This window comes from Henckelia pumila, chromosome 1 (assembly GCF_033568475.1).
Source record: "Henckelia pumila isolate YLH828 chromosome 1, ASM3356847v2, whole genome shotgun sequence".
NCBI lineage: Eukaryota > Viridiplantae > Streptophyta > Magnoliopsida > Lamiales > Gesneriaceae > Henckelia > Henckelia pumila.
This window is the reverse complement of record NC_133120.1, coordinates 151,921,487-151,937,372: the sequence shown is the minus strand read 5'-3', so window position 1 is coordinate 151,937,372 and position 15,886 is coordinate 151,921,487. Positions and strand designations below refer to the sequence as shown.

The 15,886-nt window shown below is 34.1% G+C and overlaps 1 protein-coding gene across 1 annotated transcript; it reads right to left on the bottom strand.

The window, feature by feature from the left end:
* Positions 1–1,652: 1,652 nt before the first annotated feature.
* On the bottom strand, positions 1,653–14,370 carry LOC140883224 (calcium-transporting ATPase 9, plasma membrane-type-like). Its single transcript, XM_073289609.1, has 33 exons — positions 14,076–14,370; positions 13,284–13,400; positions 13,165–13,204; positions 12,279–12,394; positions 12,053–12,184; positions 11,819–11,908; positions 11,101–11,170; positions 10,457–10,527; positions 10,268–10,351; positions 10,112–10,189; positions 9,960–10,031; positions 9,434–9,517; positions 9,268–9,350; positions 9,078–9,186; positions 8,952–9,007; positions 8,813–8,855; positions 8,618–8,701; positions 8,370–8,507; positions 8,133–8,195; positions 7,940–8,041; positions 6,883–6,993; positions 6,459–6,626; positions 6,142–6,201; positions 5,358–5,522; positions 5,160–5,276; positions 4,266–4,364; positions 3,848–3,985; positions 3,420–3,520; positions 2,858–2,903; positions 2,629–2,763; positions 2,399–2,506; positions 2,216–2,307; positions 1,653–1,933 (listed from the first exon to the last, which is right to left on the bottom strand). Exons 1-33 carry the CDS (start codon positions 14,217–14,219, stop codon positions 1,828–1,830), a joined length of 3,222 nt encoding a protein of 1,073 aa, XP_073145710.1. The 5' UTR covers positions 14,220–14,370; the 3' UTR covers positions 1,653–1,827.
* Positions 14,371–15,886: the final 1,516 nt, after the last annotated feature.

Here is a 15,886-nt window from a genome sequence, read left to right as displayed (position 1 = left end):
GATCTCCCAGGTGCACCTTAGCTCAAAATCTTTACGAGGTCATCTCGAGCTAGAAAGCGAACTTTGAGTCTTTGACTTCAGTTCGACTTAAAAGGAGGGAGAGAAACTTTTGATACCCCGGGAGGAGATCAGCTCCGACGTCGATGATCCTAACCCCAATTTGACAACATGTTAATTCGGGAGGTCGGCATAGCTCCCTCCTCATCAATGCCAGGTCGGCCAAGATGTTGGGTCGGCAGGTTGGCATAGCTCACTCCCCATCAATGCCAGCTCGGTCACAGGTTAGATCGGGAGGTCGGCATAGCTCCCTCACTATTAATCTTAGGTCGGTCGGTTGGGTGGGAGGTTGGCAAAGTAACATGTTATCTCGATAGGTCCGCACATCTCCCTCGCTACCAATACCAGCTCAACAAAATGTTAGCTCGGCAGGTCGGCTCGGTGACCTCAACGAGTTAGCTAAGATGTTAGGATCAGTTGTTCATTCTCAGATTTCTTCAAAGATTTGACCTTCCTTATTTAGTGAGATTTTGGCGAGATTGCAGCCAGGATTCACGATATTGCAACCCCGATATTCTCGGGTTATATTTATGGAGGGGAGGCACCAAATCCGGAGGCCTTTCCTATAAATACCAGATTTGGTTTCATTGTTTGAGATTTCAGTTCTCTCGAGTGCACACACCACTCACTATATTTTGTTATCCTAGCATCTGATTTGAGCGTTGGAGGAGATATGCCGAAACACCTTCCGGCCCCACTTAACACTTTTTTTTTTGGTTACAGGTTCCATCAGGTCGGACTAGCTTTGTTTGCTCAGCTAAAAAGATCACATTATTGAGCATTATCATCCATCTATAAACATACACAATTTCATTTTCTCAAACGAGAAAATGTCGTGCGGAAATACAGAAACAAAGAAACATAACTTTTTTTATGGTTCAGGTTTATGTAGGTTTATATATATCATATATGTTATTATTTTTTTAAAAAGTCATTAAGGTGGTGAAGAGAGTTTGAGGTTTGGGTCTTTTGGATATAGAGCAGTGGGAATGTCATTGGTGTTGTGGTTGGAATTTGACGCATTCCTACTTTTTGCTCACAAAGACAACCTTAGACACAAGTAATCGTGAAAATGTTTCCTCAACTCAAACAATTTAGAATATATAAAAACTTCTTTCCGATTACATGCATGTTCTTGCATAATTTTGGTTTTTCTCGTCAAGAGAGTTCGATAAACATATAAAAAGTCAGTTAATCTTGAAATTTGGATTACTGCTATCACATCACATGCATAAGTTTATTTTGAGATGAGATAGTCGTGTTCCATAAGCATTGTATGTTAATGTAAACAGTTCATCTTAATGAGATGAAGTATTCAATTCTAGCTTCAACTAAACTTATTTTTCATTTCATTCAAGAATTTTTTGCAATAACTTCTGCGTCAAGTCAATTTCATATTTGCACCTCATACGACACAAATATGTATGTCTTGCTGGGATATTCATCTCCATGTTTCAGTGTACATGTGGGGATGTACTAAATGACGAAAACTTTTGAGAAAAATTTAGTTTGTAATCATGAAACTTGAAAGACTACAAAAGTAAACTGCATAGGTTTACGATCTTGAGAAAAAAAATGTTGGATTGTAACAAAAATATAAACTATAGACAGTTGTATGAAATATTAGCCATCACATTTGCTCAATTACTGTGATAACTTTACAACAGAGCCACACACTTGACGTAACATTAACAAACAATATCATTGCTTGCATACAATTCTGATTTTGTAAAGAAAAAATATCGGGCTTGTTGACTTGAGGATAACATATCAAGAGTTACGAGCAGCAACGCAACGCTGGTATGGCTTTATGAGGACCTTGGCTAGAGGTGTACTTGGAACTGGAATAAACTTCCCAGCAACAGCTAGTGGCCAACTGTCGAAACCATCGGTGTGAGGATGTGATGATTAAGAATTCCAAAATGCTCAATTTACAACAACTTAATATCACTGCTTTCACTATATTCTTTTAATTTTAGTTTCATAGATTATTATTAACAAATTGTTGATATCCTATACCCGACAAAGTTATAGTTATAAAAAAAAGGGTTTTAGGATACCAACTAAGGTCCTAAACAGAACGGCCGGATACATATATAGGGCAATTACTTGCTCAAACCATATAGATAAACACAAATAACAAAACAATTGCACAAACCTTATAATGCCGACAACAATGCAGATTACCCATTGACCAAAATTTAGCTTCACTGTTGACGTGAATTTCCCAAGGAAATTAATGATGATGATCTATTGAGAAAAAGGAGCTAGTTAGTCCCCTAGAAAATGGAGAAATTTGAAGGTCCAAACCACAGGAATCTATTAACGTTTTCTCCCTCACCTGTAGTATAAATGTGCTTCCCACTATTCCAGTGAATAGGTTATTTTTAGTCATCCCTTTAAAGACATTTATCTCCTCTGGTTTACGAGCATTGACCTCGTTAAAAATCTGTATATTTAGGGGTGAATTGGAATGAAGATTCTGGTTAAGATATCAATCTCACTATAATCAAACAGTTCTAAAGTTATTTTGACTTTCTTTTTTTAAAGTTGGAATTAGACTTTACTTACTTGACAGAGGACAAATGTATTGAATATCACGGTATTCTTCACCATGTTAGCATGTTCTGTTGAGTAGTTCTTCAAGTTGAGAATGGTTATTCCATAGAAGTTAAAAACTAATAGGATGGCCACTTGATATAAAGCCTGTCATAATAAGAATATAGCATGATACATTTCCCAAAGTTCTTGCAAAATGAAGAGTGTAGACTAAACATGTTTATAGAATACAATGTCATACCTGTATAAGCAAGTTCCTCCACATGATATTTGTTACAAGCGGTTCCCTAGGAAATTTATAAAACTAAAGGTCATATATTCATAGCACAAACTTTTACACTCGGAAAAAAGTTCTAGCTTAGCATGCCATGCCATATGCTTGCCCCAGATGATATATAATAAAATAAATGAAATATTTGTCATTCAAACTCAACACTAATAAACCAAGAAATTTCCACAAATAGCTTGCAACTAATATTCATAATTTCTGACAAAGTTGAATGTAACTATGGGTTATAAAGGTCTCAAAATTAATTCTCACTGGAAAATTGAATACAACACAGATTAATCAGGATAAATATTAGGCATGCCTCATGGTCAAATCCATGGCACTTGGATGATCTTTAATTTCCTTTATTAGTAATGCAGCTCTTTGGAACATATATACAAAGTGCAAGGCGACCAAGATGATAGTAGAAATTGACCCCCAAATTATGTAAATATTTTTCAAATAACCTTCTCATTCAATTACCAAATAGATTAACAATATAAATCTACCAATTGGCATATTTGCTAACTCTAACCTTCGACCGACAGGAGTTCTACACATAAGATGGTCTGTTGGCGGTTCAGTAGCCAGCGCAAGAGCCCCAAGAGTATCCATGATAAGGTTAACCCAAAGAAGCTGTGCCAAAAAGAAAATCAATGGGAAGAACTAAGACATAAAGATTTCAAAATTCCGGTAAACAACACCCACAAACATACAATTGATGCATTTGCTTAATTGCTTATCTATAAATTTTATTTTTGGTCAATACAAACTATTCTCCACTAAGCAATGGCAAACATGTAGTTTTGTACTTTTGTTTATATCTATCATTTGTATGAGCAACATCATGCGCAGCAGTTCAAATAAAACAGGGGATACTTAATTCAGCTAGAGTCAAAACAAGGGGAAAGGTAGTGGTTACATGGTTGATAGAGGGAAGGGGAAGAGACAGTTTAATTGTACCTGCACTGTATTTAGTGGAACATCACCAGAAGAAACTGCTGCAACAACATTTATAACAAGAGCAGCAACATTTACAGTAAGTTGGAACTGGATAAATTTTTGAATATTTGCATACACAGATCGTCCCCAGCGAACAACCTACAAAAAACAAATCAGAAAATGGCAGACTTAGGAAATCTCCTAGATCCTTTCAAACAAACATTGGAAAGATACTACAGCAACAACATTTATAAGAAGTGTAGCAACATTAACAGTGAGTTTGAACTGGAGAAGTCCATACATTTTTCAATTTAAGGTTAACAGAATAGGATAAAGTGAGTGTTCCTCAGCGATATTAAAAGTTGTGACAAATGATGAGTAAACTCTTACATAAACGTTGAAATATTTACTAGAAACCTAGAAGTTAACGTACACCTACCTTCACAACTGAAGCAAAATTGTCATCCAAGATGATGATGTCTGAGCTTTCTTTCGCTACTTCTGTTCCTTGAATACCCATGGAAAGACCTATATCTGCCTAAAATCGATAAAATGAAGATTGTGATTAACAGATATGAAATCTGACAAGTATGAGAGGGCAACTGGGGTGAATTAGTGCAATTTAAGTCATAAACATATTATTGAGACCAAACTAAAGGCAAATATGCAAGAAGTTCGAAAAAGAACATACATAATAACCTGCACAAAATGAGTAGAAGAACCAATATATTACTCAAATTGGACAAAGATCTCAAACCATTGGGGAGAGAGAAGACAATGTCTTTTCAAGTTGTCTCAATTTTTAAGTTACAGTGTTCAACTGGTCATAAATTCCCTCTTAAAGATGAAAGAATCAAAATTTTCCAAGGGATATACACTTGGCCCTTTGTAAGGAAATTTTCGACACCATTCCAGTCACAAACATCAAGAAATAAATGCGACATGGCACATTCTTCAAACACGTTTTCATCTAAGGTGGTGTCACATAAACTACAATATCAAGTATATGCAGGACTGTGCTGATGGTTAATGCTAAACCATGCAAGTATGCATATAACCTATCAAGAGGTCTTGGACACAAGTTTCTGTTATTAGAATCTGCTAATGGTCTACACCATGTGAAAGTTTGGTGTGAAACTTTTTATAGTTTATGTGACTGATCAATATGATATGGAGGTAAATCAAGTTTCAGTAGAAAACATTATAAATGATAAATATAAAAGTCACGAGCTTGACAAATTTGCAGATAGAATAGGTTGACAGGCAGACCAAAAGTGTAGATATGTAGCTTTTAAGCATAACAATAATAAATGGTGATCAAAATAAATTGAACCTCGTGCAACGCCGGAGCATCATTGGTTCCATCTCCAGTTACGGCGACTACTTCACCTAGTTTACGGAGTGTTTGAACTAGCAAAAGCTTATCGGTTGGAGATGATCGTCCCATAACCTTCACATGACAATATTCGTGGTTCACCACTAGATAACACATATTGAAGAAATGATCCATAAATAGTCTCAAATATCATACCAAAATCTTCTTTGCAACTTGTTCTCTCTCATTGTCAGACAGCTCTCTGAATTTCTTCCCTTCTATGATATTTGGTTCACTTGTGTCTGAATCAGAAGAAAGTATACCACATTCTAGAGCAATTGCTTTGGCTGTCTGAAGATTATCTCCAGTTACCATGCGCACCTATTGGTTGACAATTGCAGTCACAGTCATCACTTTTTATCCAAAATTTTAATTGGAAACACAACCAAAATATATCAGAGCATTTAGATGGATGCATTTAAGTGGAGATATTTGATTTGATATTGGATTTAAATGACACCTATTTTTGGTGAATTTAAAGTGCATCACAATCTTTAATTCATCCAAACAATTGTGAAGTAGGTTGATTAAACGAACCATGTTAAATATGCCTATAATCCACTTTCAGTTTGACTTTATTAGTTAGACTCGTTATAAAACTGCGAAAAGTAATTAAAAACCAGACTAACAATTGGTATTGTCTAACGAGTCAAAGTGGGTTCATTATTTATTAATGTAATACTGGTTTAATATGTTCGGTTTTTTAAAAATGATTTTAAATACCTCAATATAAATACAGTATTTAGATCATGCTAGTTGTGGGTAATAAATATAGTGATAACTTGTTCTATCTGTTGCCCCAATCAAAACAAATACTTGATAATTAATTAAAAGTGCAAATATATATGCGGTAGGCTGAAATATATATTGAAAAACTTGACTCATAACTCATTATATAAATGTATCGCCTTAAGTTTGAAACATATAAACAAGATAGTACCTTAACACCGGCATCTTTGCACAATTTCACAGCATCTTTGACACCTGGACGGCAAGGATCCTGTGGAATATCAATTTTGTTATTTGTTAGCCTTTGCACTTGAAATTGAGTTTGCGGACAATTAATTTACTAGATGTTGAAAAAAAAATGATAGAGAACCAGAAATGTTACTAAAGATGAAAGTAAAGAGATACAACACATGCATCAGTACTAGTCAGAAGCAAGGCATAACTATTATCAGCAATAGCATTTGTTGGCTACGCATTCAGGGAAACATCAACTGAGAATGGCGACAAATGATCTTCAATGTACCCTACCTTTATACCAACAATACCCAGTAAAACAAGATCATCTTCAGGTAAGGTCCACTTTGACAGCTCTTCTTCATCAGTTGGAACCATTTCGGTTCCGTATGTTCTGTATGCTAAAGCAACACACCTCAAACTTCTTGCAGCCATATTATCGATAGCATCTTTAAGGAAATCCTGGAATTACGTTCAAAACATCAATAAACATGTTCATCTGGAATTCTTGATAGAAATACGTTCCCAGATATTTCCATGCCAAATCAAATTATTACAGAGTAACTTCTACAGTTTCTCAAGCATTCAGTTCATTTATCTCTATTCTACATAAGCTCAATCATAGAAAACGACTTTTTCATGTTTGTCATGTTGGTTTTATCTTTTTACACCCACAAGAGAGGTGAATAATTTTGAACTAAAAGTTTGCAATATTAACCTTAGTTTCATCGATGGGCTGCAATGAACCATTTACATCTATGTACTGTGAACACAAGGCTAAAATCATTTCAGCAGCTCCTTTCCAATGAATATGAACTTTTGAGCTAGTCTGCGAAAGCAAAGAGGATAAAATTAATTTAATGTTCGAACTGTGAATTTAAGGAGATTCAAGATCACGATCACATCTCGTAAACGATTGGGATAGTTAAAATGCAATTTTGGGTAATAAATGAGATTCAGCAAGTGTTTAGCTGCCCAGAATTCGGAAAACATCATATGTTGCGGAGTGAGAAAATCATTAGTGTTTAGCGTTGAAATAGTTTTGATTTGCAATATTATGTATGTGTAATTAATTAAATGAATTATTATTTAATCATGTAATATAAACTAGATAAATGCACAATATCTTGTGTGGTTTATCTCTCTATAACAAAAGATTCGAATTCATTCTATATATGTGCGTATAATTAAATGAATTATTATTTAATCATGTGATATGACTTAAATAAGCTATTTCAATGCATAGTATTCTTTCTCCATCCGGATCCAATTTTTTGTGGGTTCACCGAGCTGTTATATTTGCAAAAACACTTAAGATTCCAAGATGATTGTCATCCAAAAGTATGCTAGCCTGATATTTTCCCTAATTTCAATTATCAGTCGTTTCTTCAATCAGCGGATTGTAATTTGATTAGTCAAGGACTGAGCTATTCGTATGCTTAGATTGAGGGAAATATTTTCTGCCTCTAATAGTCGGATTTGATTGATTCCCTTTACGCCAACTTGTATTAATTTTTTTGATATTTTATATATATATATATATATATATATATATAAATAGTTTAATTTTTTCTAATATTTAAGAAAATAAAAGAAAAAACTAGGATTGTTAATCATAAGAAACCAGGGATTCCTCAATAGCAAATTTTATTTTTTAATTTAATGTCATAATTTTTATTTTACTGAATTTTTTAATTTAATGTGTGCTCTAGTTGTTAAACAAGATCACTCATAAAATTCAAGAAAATGCAATGATAAATAAAATAATCAAATACCCGCCCCCTTAAAGCAACACCACCTCGCTTTTTGGTAGAATTAAAAGGAGAGACGTGAAGAATGATTGACTCTGATCTCACAACATCAAACTTCATTCCCAACTGCAAAATTTAGTTATTGAAAATGATTAATTCAAAAGTATTTGTTCAAGATGAAAATATATATAGATGCACTAAGGAAACATTATACTACTTTGACACCCCAGAGAAGAATAGCTTTTTCAGTTGGAGATCCAGAAACCTCCACATCACCATCCTGGAAAAAAAAACAAACAATGCCAACAACAAAAAATTAAATGTAATTAACTTTTTCTCTTGAAGAGCAATTTTGAGGTTAAAATAATGGGGCAACAAGAATTTTTAGCTCAAATGTTAAACTTCTTAAATATCTGTTTTGAGTGATGGGCCCAATTTGCAGAAGAAAGAGTACCTTCGACAAAAAGACACTCCCTGAAGTATTCTGTGCCAATCCCTCATCTAGCAGAGAGGCAACTTTTGTGTTCAACAATGAACTGTTCTCCGGAGGATTGATTTTTTGTCTCCCAATATAGGTATCAACTACTGTCATCTGTGCCAATGTGTAGTTTTCCAAGGTTAAACGAGTTAAAGAAGAAATGAGAACTGATAATGCTCCAATCTACTTAATTTTAACAAACACAAGAGCAGAAGACAAATAACTTGGTTCAGGGTCAAAGTTCCTGTCTTATCACTGCAAATGGTAGTTGCTGATCCCATAGTTTCACAAGCGGAAAGCCTACGCACCTGTAGATCAATTTGTATTAGCTAGCAATTTCTTGAAATAGAATAGACTGAAGAATACAATATCAACACTGAACAAAGCAAAAATTCTGACATAGAACCACAATCACATACCAAGGCCTTGTCAGCCATCATTTTCTTCATTGAGTATGCTAGACTGTAAGAAGTTAAAGAGAAATCAAGCTCATGAATAACAGGATCGGAGACGGCAAAATGGTAGATGGCTGATAACATACAACTTAATGAGACTTACGTCAAGGTTACTGCCAATGGAAGCCCTTCAGGAACCGCGACAACGACAATCGTGACCTACACCAAAAATCAGTCAGTGGACAGAACTGACACCAAATGAACTATTTACTCAGAAATTAAAACTCACAGCAGCAGTTAGGATGTGTATGACTCCATCGACTGTATGACCGATGCTCGTCTTACCATGCACAAACTGAATGGATCCATCTGGGTTTTTGGATTTGCCCATGAAAAATCTAATAAAATTAACTCACACAGTAAGCGACTTTTAAGAGTGTACACAACAAGAAAGATTCTATGAGAACTACTCATATTACCTAATCAATAGAGTCAAAAGAACAAGGCCGGCCACTGCTAGCCCAACCCACCCAATAAAAGTTGCAACTCCATTTAGGCGCACCTGTAATGTATCATTAGGATCTAGACAAATAATTGGTTTATTTGAGATAACAAATAATTCAGAAAAACTGGTATGTTAACTACCTGCAATGGAGTTTCTTCCCCAGTGTCTTCTGATATACTAGCCATCAACAATCCCCATTCAGTATTGATTCCCACGCCAGTTACCTATACAGAATTGCATACTAAATGATTCCCGAAAAAACAGATTGATCGAACAACTTTTCTAACACCGGTAAACATATACAGATTACCAAAAAAACTCACTTATTCTGGGGGCGTACAAGAAAGTGTTCATATAAAGATACTAGCAACATAATAAATTCGAGGCAGCATGAGCTCTTCTAATCACACAGGATTTATGCTTGGATAAGATTGTGTGTTCACATCGTGGCCAAATCAAACTAATTCATCAGAAAAAGTAAACGAAAAATAGTTGGACTACCCTGAATAAAAACTTAATAAAACTTCATACCAACACAATCTATTTAAATTATTTGTATCACCTATCCCAGTACAGAACAAAACAATTGCTGCTAAACTAATCAAATTGTCGTGTTTAACAGTAGAATGAACTTCAAATAGTCGTGGCAAAAAGCTCCAAACGTACCAGCATATTTCCAGCACCATCTGCTACCTTGCAACCTGACATGAAAAATGGAGCTTTGTGGTCTTTTTGAACCTACATATTGGCGTCTTACATGAGCATGACAAGATCAATAAGCATAATATATTCAGCAAATAAAGATCCAATCAGCTTACAATCTTGCTCTCGCCGGTCATGCTAGATTCATCAATGGCAAGAGAATGACCGCTTATTAAAATTCCATCCGCAGGAACCTGGGTGGAATACACCATGAGCCAACTCACCAAACAATTTATATCGCAAAAAAAAAAAAATCAATTATGTATCATCACCTGATCACCTATCTTAAGCGGTATGACATCACCAACCACGATCTCATATATTGAAACCTTCTCTCTTCTACCACCTCTAATGACCTATACGAACATTTTTCATGGGCATGTTAGCCATCAATTTTCCAGAAAGAGAGGAAACATCAGTTTTCCGCCCCAAAACGTGCATGAGTTCAAGGATGAAATTACCTCCACTTGGATATTTCGTTTTTCCTCATTTAAATTTTGAAACTGGAGGGACTGCCGGTAATCGCTAGTTGCTACAAAATAGATGCAAAAGTGAGTGAACGTAAACAAAATCAACCATGCGCGTATTTGCTTATTCGGTTAGCATCACTTTCAAAAGTCGCAATAGTAAAGCTCTAAAAGATAATAATAGCTAAAAAAATTGAAAGAGATGGTTAGAATTTTACATTTTTCGAACTGTTCCAAAACAAGTTTGATGATCGACAATTAATTTCAATGCAATAAAAACATCGGAATGAGTGCCCAAGTGATCTAAAAAGTGATCTAAAATTTGTAATAGTAATAATGTGAAACAAAAAAATATACAATGGAATTAAATAAAACATAGATGTACCAAACAGAGAATCATGAAATTGGTTTCCCTATGAAGTAATAAAAACTGAATGATAGATACTAATCTGATTGGTTGTTGTACCATAACAAACTATAAGGCAAATAATCACTATAGGAAGACTATTATCTGGGAGATACCTTATCAACAATCAATCCATTAGGTAAAAAAGTTTCAGTCAGATTTTATTAAAGTTTAATCCTTAGTATGATGTTCTCTCAGAAAATGGAGTAGCAGCAACTGTGAAGATTCATACCTGTAACGAATATAACAAGCAGAACAGCAAAGCTAATGCTTCCTCCATCATACCACCCTTCTTCCAGGCCCTAAAAGACAGCATCATAAATTAGATCTCAAGGAAAATTGAATCACTTCCTTTCATCAAATAGGTCTAAGAACATAATACATGTACGTGTTGGAATCTACTAGTATATAGTTGAGTCTGCTGGACAAAATTAATAAGGTTTGATCCTGAGAAAACCATCTCCATGATCAACGGAAAGAATTTTTGTTAGGCAATTTAGATGCTATATCTTTTTTATCATGCAACTCAAAATCAAATAGAAATGAACTAAAAACCTTTAATTCACTGAGATTGAATTTGGAAACTATATTTGATCAAAGTGGTGGCAATTTTAAATAGCCTTCTGACTTGAAACCACAATTTATCAAATGATGTAGTGAAAATTGCGGTAGAAACATAAGGAAGAAAATAGTGCAAGTATTGAATATCAAATCCGAAACTTGTATGGTTTCTTTCCAAGCCTGACTCTGGTACTAAACCAATTTATAATTAGGACGGCTGTTCAAGCTGAGACACTTGTTAGGGAGTCATGATCCTAATAACAGAAAATTATGAATTTTTACATGAGGAATCCTTATACCAAATGCAAGCTGAATAAAAAATATGTTTCAATTATAAAACTTAAGTTTTGCGAGGGAATGAAAATGTTGCGAGTTTATTCCAACATCACCTCGGTTTTTATTCCAAGAGCCAAAGATGCCACAGCAGCTACTATTAATATTATAAGGGTCAAGTCTTGCCAAGCTTCCCACAGGAACCTCTGTTAAGAATGAACATCAAAGAAGTTAAGAGAGATATATTGTTTAAATATTTAAAAAAAATGATATCCTTTTTTTCAGTACAATAAAAATGATATCTGTGTCCATATAGGCATACAACAATGTTACTCCTAATAAACTATTACCAAATAACTCCGTCCCTTTTTCACGGGATACGTATTTGAACCAAAAGAAATCTTTCTTTGTGACAAATCATTTTCATCACTAGAAACCCCTGTTTCAAGATTTGTTTTCAGTAAATTGGATAGCCCTTGAACCTGAAGAAATTAAGATTAGCTTAGTTTCATATCATGCACATGAAAGTGTGAAAAGGGATGTAAAAAGAAAAAAAAACAGTTAATATTGACTTGCCCCTCCATATTCTCTCAATGCAGAAAGATTATGATCCCTGGTCAATGCAGCAAGTTGTTCAAGTCCAATTGCATAACCCCCACAAGGAGATGGAGGAGCTACTGCAGTCCCCAGTACTGAATGAACCATAGTCAGATCAGATTTGTTGAAGAGATTGAACAATCAAGAATATAAACCAGAAGTAGATATTTTCAAAAGTTCAATATGAGAACTCTAATTTCTCAAACTTTCTGACTGACAGTATCAAGATCGAGTTAATTATCACAATAGTTCACTTTAATCATCTTGTTCCAACCAAGAACACCTAAATCGCCCCCATCTACCCACAACTTCATGTGTGCATGATTCAAGGAACAACTGTGAACTTGTTACATAGACCGATTGTGTAGGTCTCAGGGGGGTCCATAGGCCAAAAAATTGACATAGATAACCAAGAGTTATACTATAATATGACGAACCTTGTCATGACCACCACCTGATTGCACACATGCGGTCATTGAAAAGGGAAAAAACATGTTAACTGAAGGTATAAGTGTGAAGAAAATTAGAATCAACCCATTGCAACAACCATTTGATATGAAACATGCAACAAATTGACCGCGCATGATTGTTCATTTTGCAAATATTGAATCACTAGATCAAAACTTTCAAAAAATTGAGTGCACGTTATTGTTAAATACTTTAGAGATATTATCAGTACTTAATTCTAGAAACTCTGCTCCAAGGCAAAAATGGTCTTTCCACAATCCAAAGATCATTAGTTAAAGCACTTTTTCAAGGTTTTTAGCAGATTGGATTCATTGTGCTTAGGAGAGTCACATACTACATCTATTGAACCAAAAATTTTGAAACACTCGTGCAAGAACAGAGCTAGACTATCAAATACCAATTGCTCGTTGTCCAGCTAATTTGAAGAGCAATGCAGCCTACAAAAGAAGATTGTCTACGCATCAGTAATCGAAAGAAGCATCAACATCGATTAACTTTGATGTCTCTCAGTTTTACCCGTATGACTTGAGCGTGTGCTCTAATCATCCTTCTTCTTTTTTCTTGTTCGTCCTCTTTTTTCAAGTCTAATGTATATCGAAATCGGCGGGATGCATTGAGCACAAGTGCGGCTTGCTGTGAAGGATAGAAACTCCAGAAATTAGACAGATATGCTAGTGTATTGATCAATAGAAGTACCACTTTCAAGAACTCCTTATTGCGTCATGTGCGCTTAAATTCATGAATATATACATTTGGAGCCCCATGGGGAGGTTTTGTTATTCATCAGTAAACAAAAAAAATATAATGTTTAGACATGGTACATCGTGCTGGAGCAATGATATAAAACAAACAAACAAAATTAGTTCCCTTGTGTTGTTTTGTTGTTACTAAAAGCTTTTCACAATATTGTCTTTATTCAATGATGCTTGACGTCATTGTTTGAAGCTGAATTTGAGTAAGGTTCTACTTATACCATGAATGTGTTGTTACGCGTTTTTTTTCTCATATATAGCAATATCCTTCATCATGCACATAGAGTTACGTTCCATAAAATAGCATTGCATTGATATTAATCAATGTTAGCCAGTCCATTAACCCAATGATAACATATCAATTATTAAAAAATTACGGGCAAAAAAGAAAAATTCGAACTTATGCAGAAACTAAATTAAAAAAAAAAATAGACCAAGAACATATGAAACTCTGGACAAGATTAAAACTACACACATTGTCTCAGCATCCACAATATTGCATGTAGAAATTAACGTGAATGAATAGAAATATCGAAAGAGTAGTTTTCTTAATTACCCTCCAACGCCTGAGCGATTCATGAGATGCGTTCTTTGTATTGGCTATGTCAAAAGGATCAGAGAATTCCTCGTCGCCTGCCCAGCCTGCAGCTGCGGACTCGAGGTCGTTCTGCATGGCTTCGGGATTAGTAGCACTAGTCATATCGGCAGCAGCGGCGGTCTCGGAAGGGAGATGTACCCGCCGCTTTAATGGAGCCACCACTCCGGCACAATAAGATACGTCGGAACGATGAAAGAATTAATAAAAAAAAGTGAAGGAAAAAAGAATAATCGGGCATGCAAGAAACGGAGGAGACTCGTTTCGCATTGATATTGATTGATGTGATCTGAAATGCAAAATTTCTTTGTTACGTTGCAGTGGTTCCAAATTTGAGGGAGGCCCGACTTATTAGCATTACCGCGAACAACAACCAAAAATGGGCTCCGCTTATGAAGGAAATTCAACATTAAGAGTTCCAGACACATATATAGATAGAGAGAGAAGATAGGATCTTGATGTTGATTTTTATTTTGCATGATTCCCATTTTCAATAACACGCACGTTAGAGCCACTTTAATTTCCATACCACGATTTTAATGATTTTTTGTCACTTTTAAAAATGACAGAGTTTAGTAGAATTGATAGATCTTTATTGACTTTTATAGAATGTCACAAAAATTGTAAAAAGAATTCTGCAGACGTTTTGGCATACTTTTATAGACGGGCAAAATCCCGGTTCAGTCCTAAATGTTTGGACGTTCCCGGTTTGGTCCTAAATGTTTCTCAAAAGTTTTCGGTTCAGTCTTAAATATTTATACATTCCCGGTTTGGTCCTAAATGTTTCCCAAAAGTTCCCGGTTCAGTCCTAAAAATTTTTACATTGCCGATTTCATGCCAAATATTTCTCAAAAGTTTCCGGTTTGATCATTCCATCTACTTGTGTGTTAAAACTAACACCGCGTAGTGTTATATAATTTATGATTGAGTTTTATATTATTTACTATATATTTAACATTAAACAAGTTGTAAATAAAATACAAATTTATTAGAGTTTTTATCCAAATTTAAATCAATTTTACACAATGTTCAAAATAAAAATATTAAATTCATGATGCTAAAAAATAAAAACTTAAATAAAATAAACAAAACTTGAGAAATTAAAATTTAATGATGTTATTTCACATTTTTATTAATTTTGTTATAAGGGTTGCACATTTAAAAAAAAATTGGAGGTTGAAAAAAGATATATATCTTTTTAAAACTCTTTTTATAATTTAAAAAATTAGTATTTGAGAAAAATTTACTATTAAATAAAACTTAATTTCATATCACTACTTCAACGGTGGTCAAATAATTCATTATATTTTCTCAATTGTTAAGCATAAATATTCTTCTCTTGAAAAATTTGTTGAAATTTTCAAATATTTTGTGAAATAAGTAATACTAGTTATTTGCTAAAACATTTATTTATTTGTTTGTGATTGATAATGTTTTTAACTATAAGATTGCACGGTTCAATTATTTTTTTATTCTATAATTTTATTTTGTATAATTTATATTATATTTTCATTTGAAAGAAATTTTTGTTCATTTATTATTATTATTATTATTATTATTATTATTATTATTATTATTATTTTTATTATTAGCTTCTATTTTATTTAACTTTGTCTTTTGTTTGTAAGTATTTTTTTATTACGTTTTTGTTTGTAGATGGAAAGACCAAATCGAGAACTTTTGAAAAATATTTAGGACGAAATATTTAACGTAAAACATTTAGGACTGAACTGGAAACTTTTTAAGACATTTGGGACCAAATCGGGAACATA

What these genes read in the sequence shown, in the direction of transcription:
- LOC140883224 (XM_073289609.1), bottom strand. Translation starts at nt 14,219, where the DNA reads ATGACTAGTGCTACTAATCCCGAAGCCATGCAGAACGACCTCGAGTCC. An exon ending in GGAGTGTCTTTTTGTCGAAG is followed by an intron (nt 8,196 to 8,369) that starts GTACTCTTTCTT and finishes TTTTTTTTCCAG; the next exon opens with GATGGTGATGTGGAGGTTTC. An exon ending in TTCCACTAAATACAGTGCAG is followed by an intron (nt 3,521 to 3,847) that starts GTACAATTAAAC and finishes TTTTTGGCACAG; the next exon opens with CTTCTTTGGGTTAACCTTAT.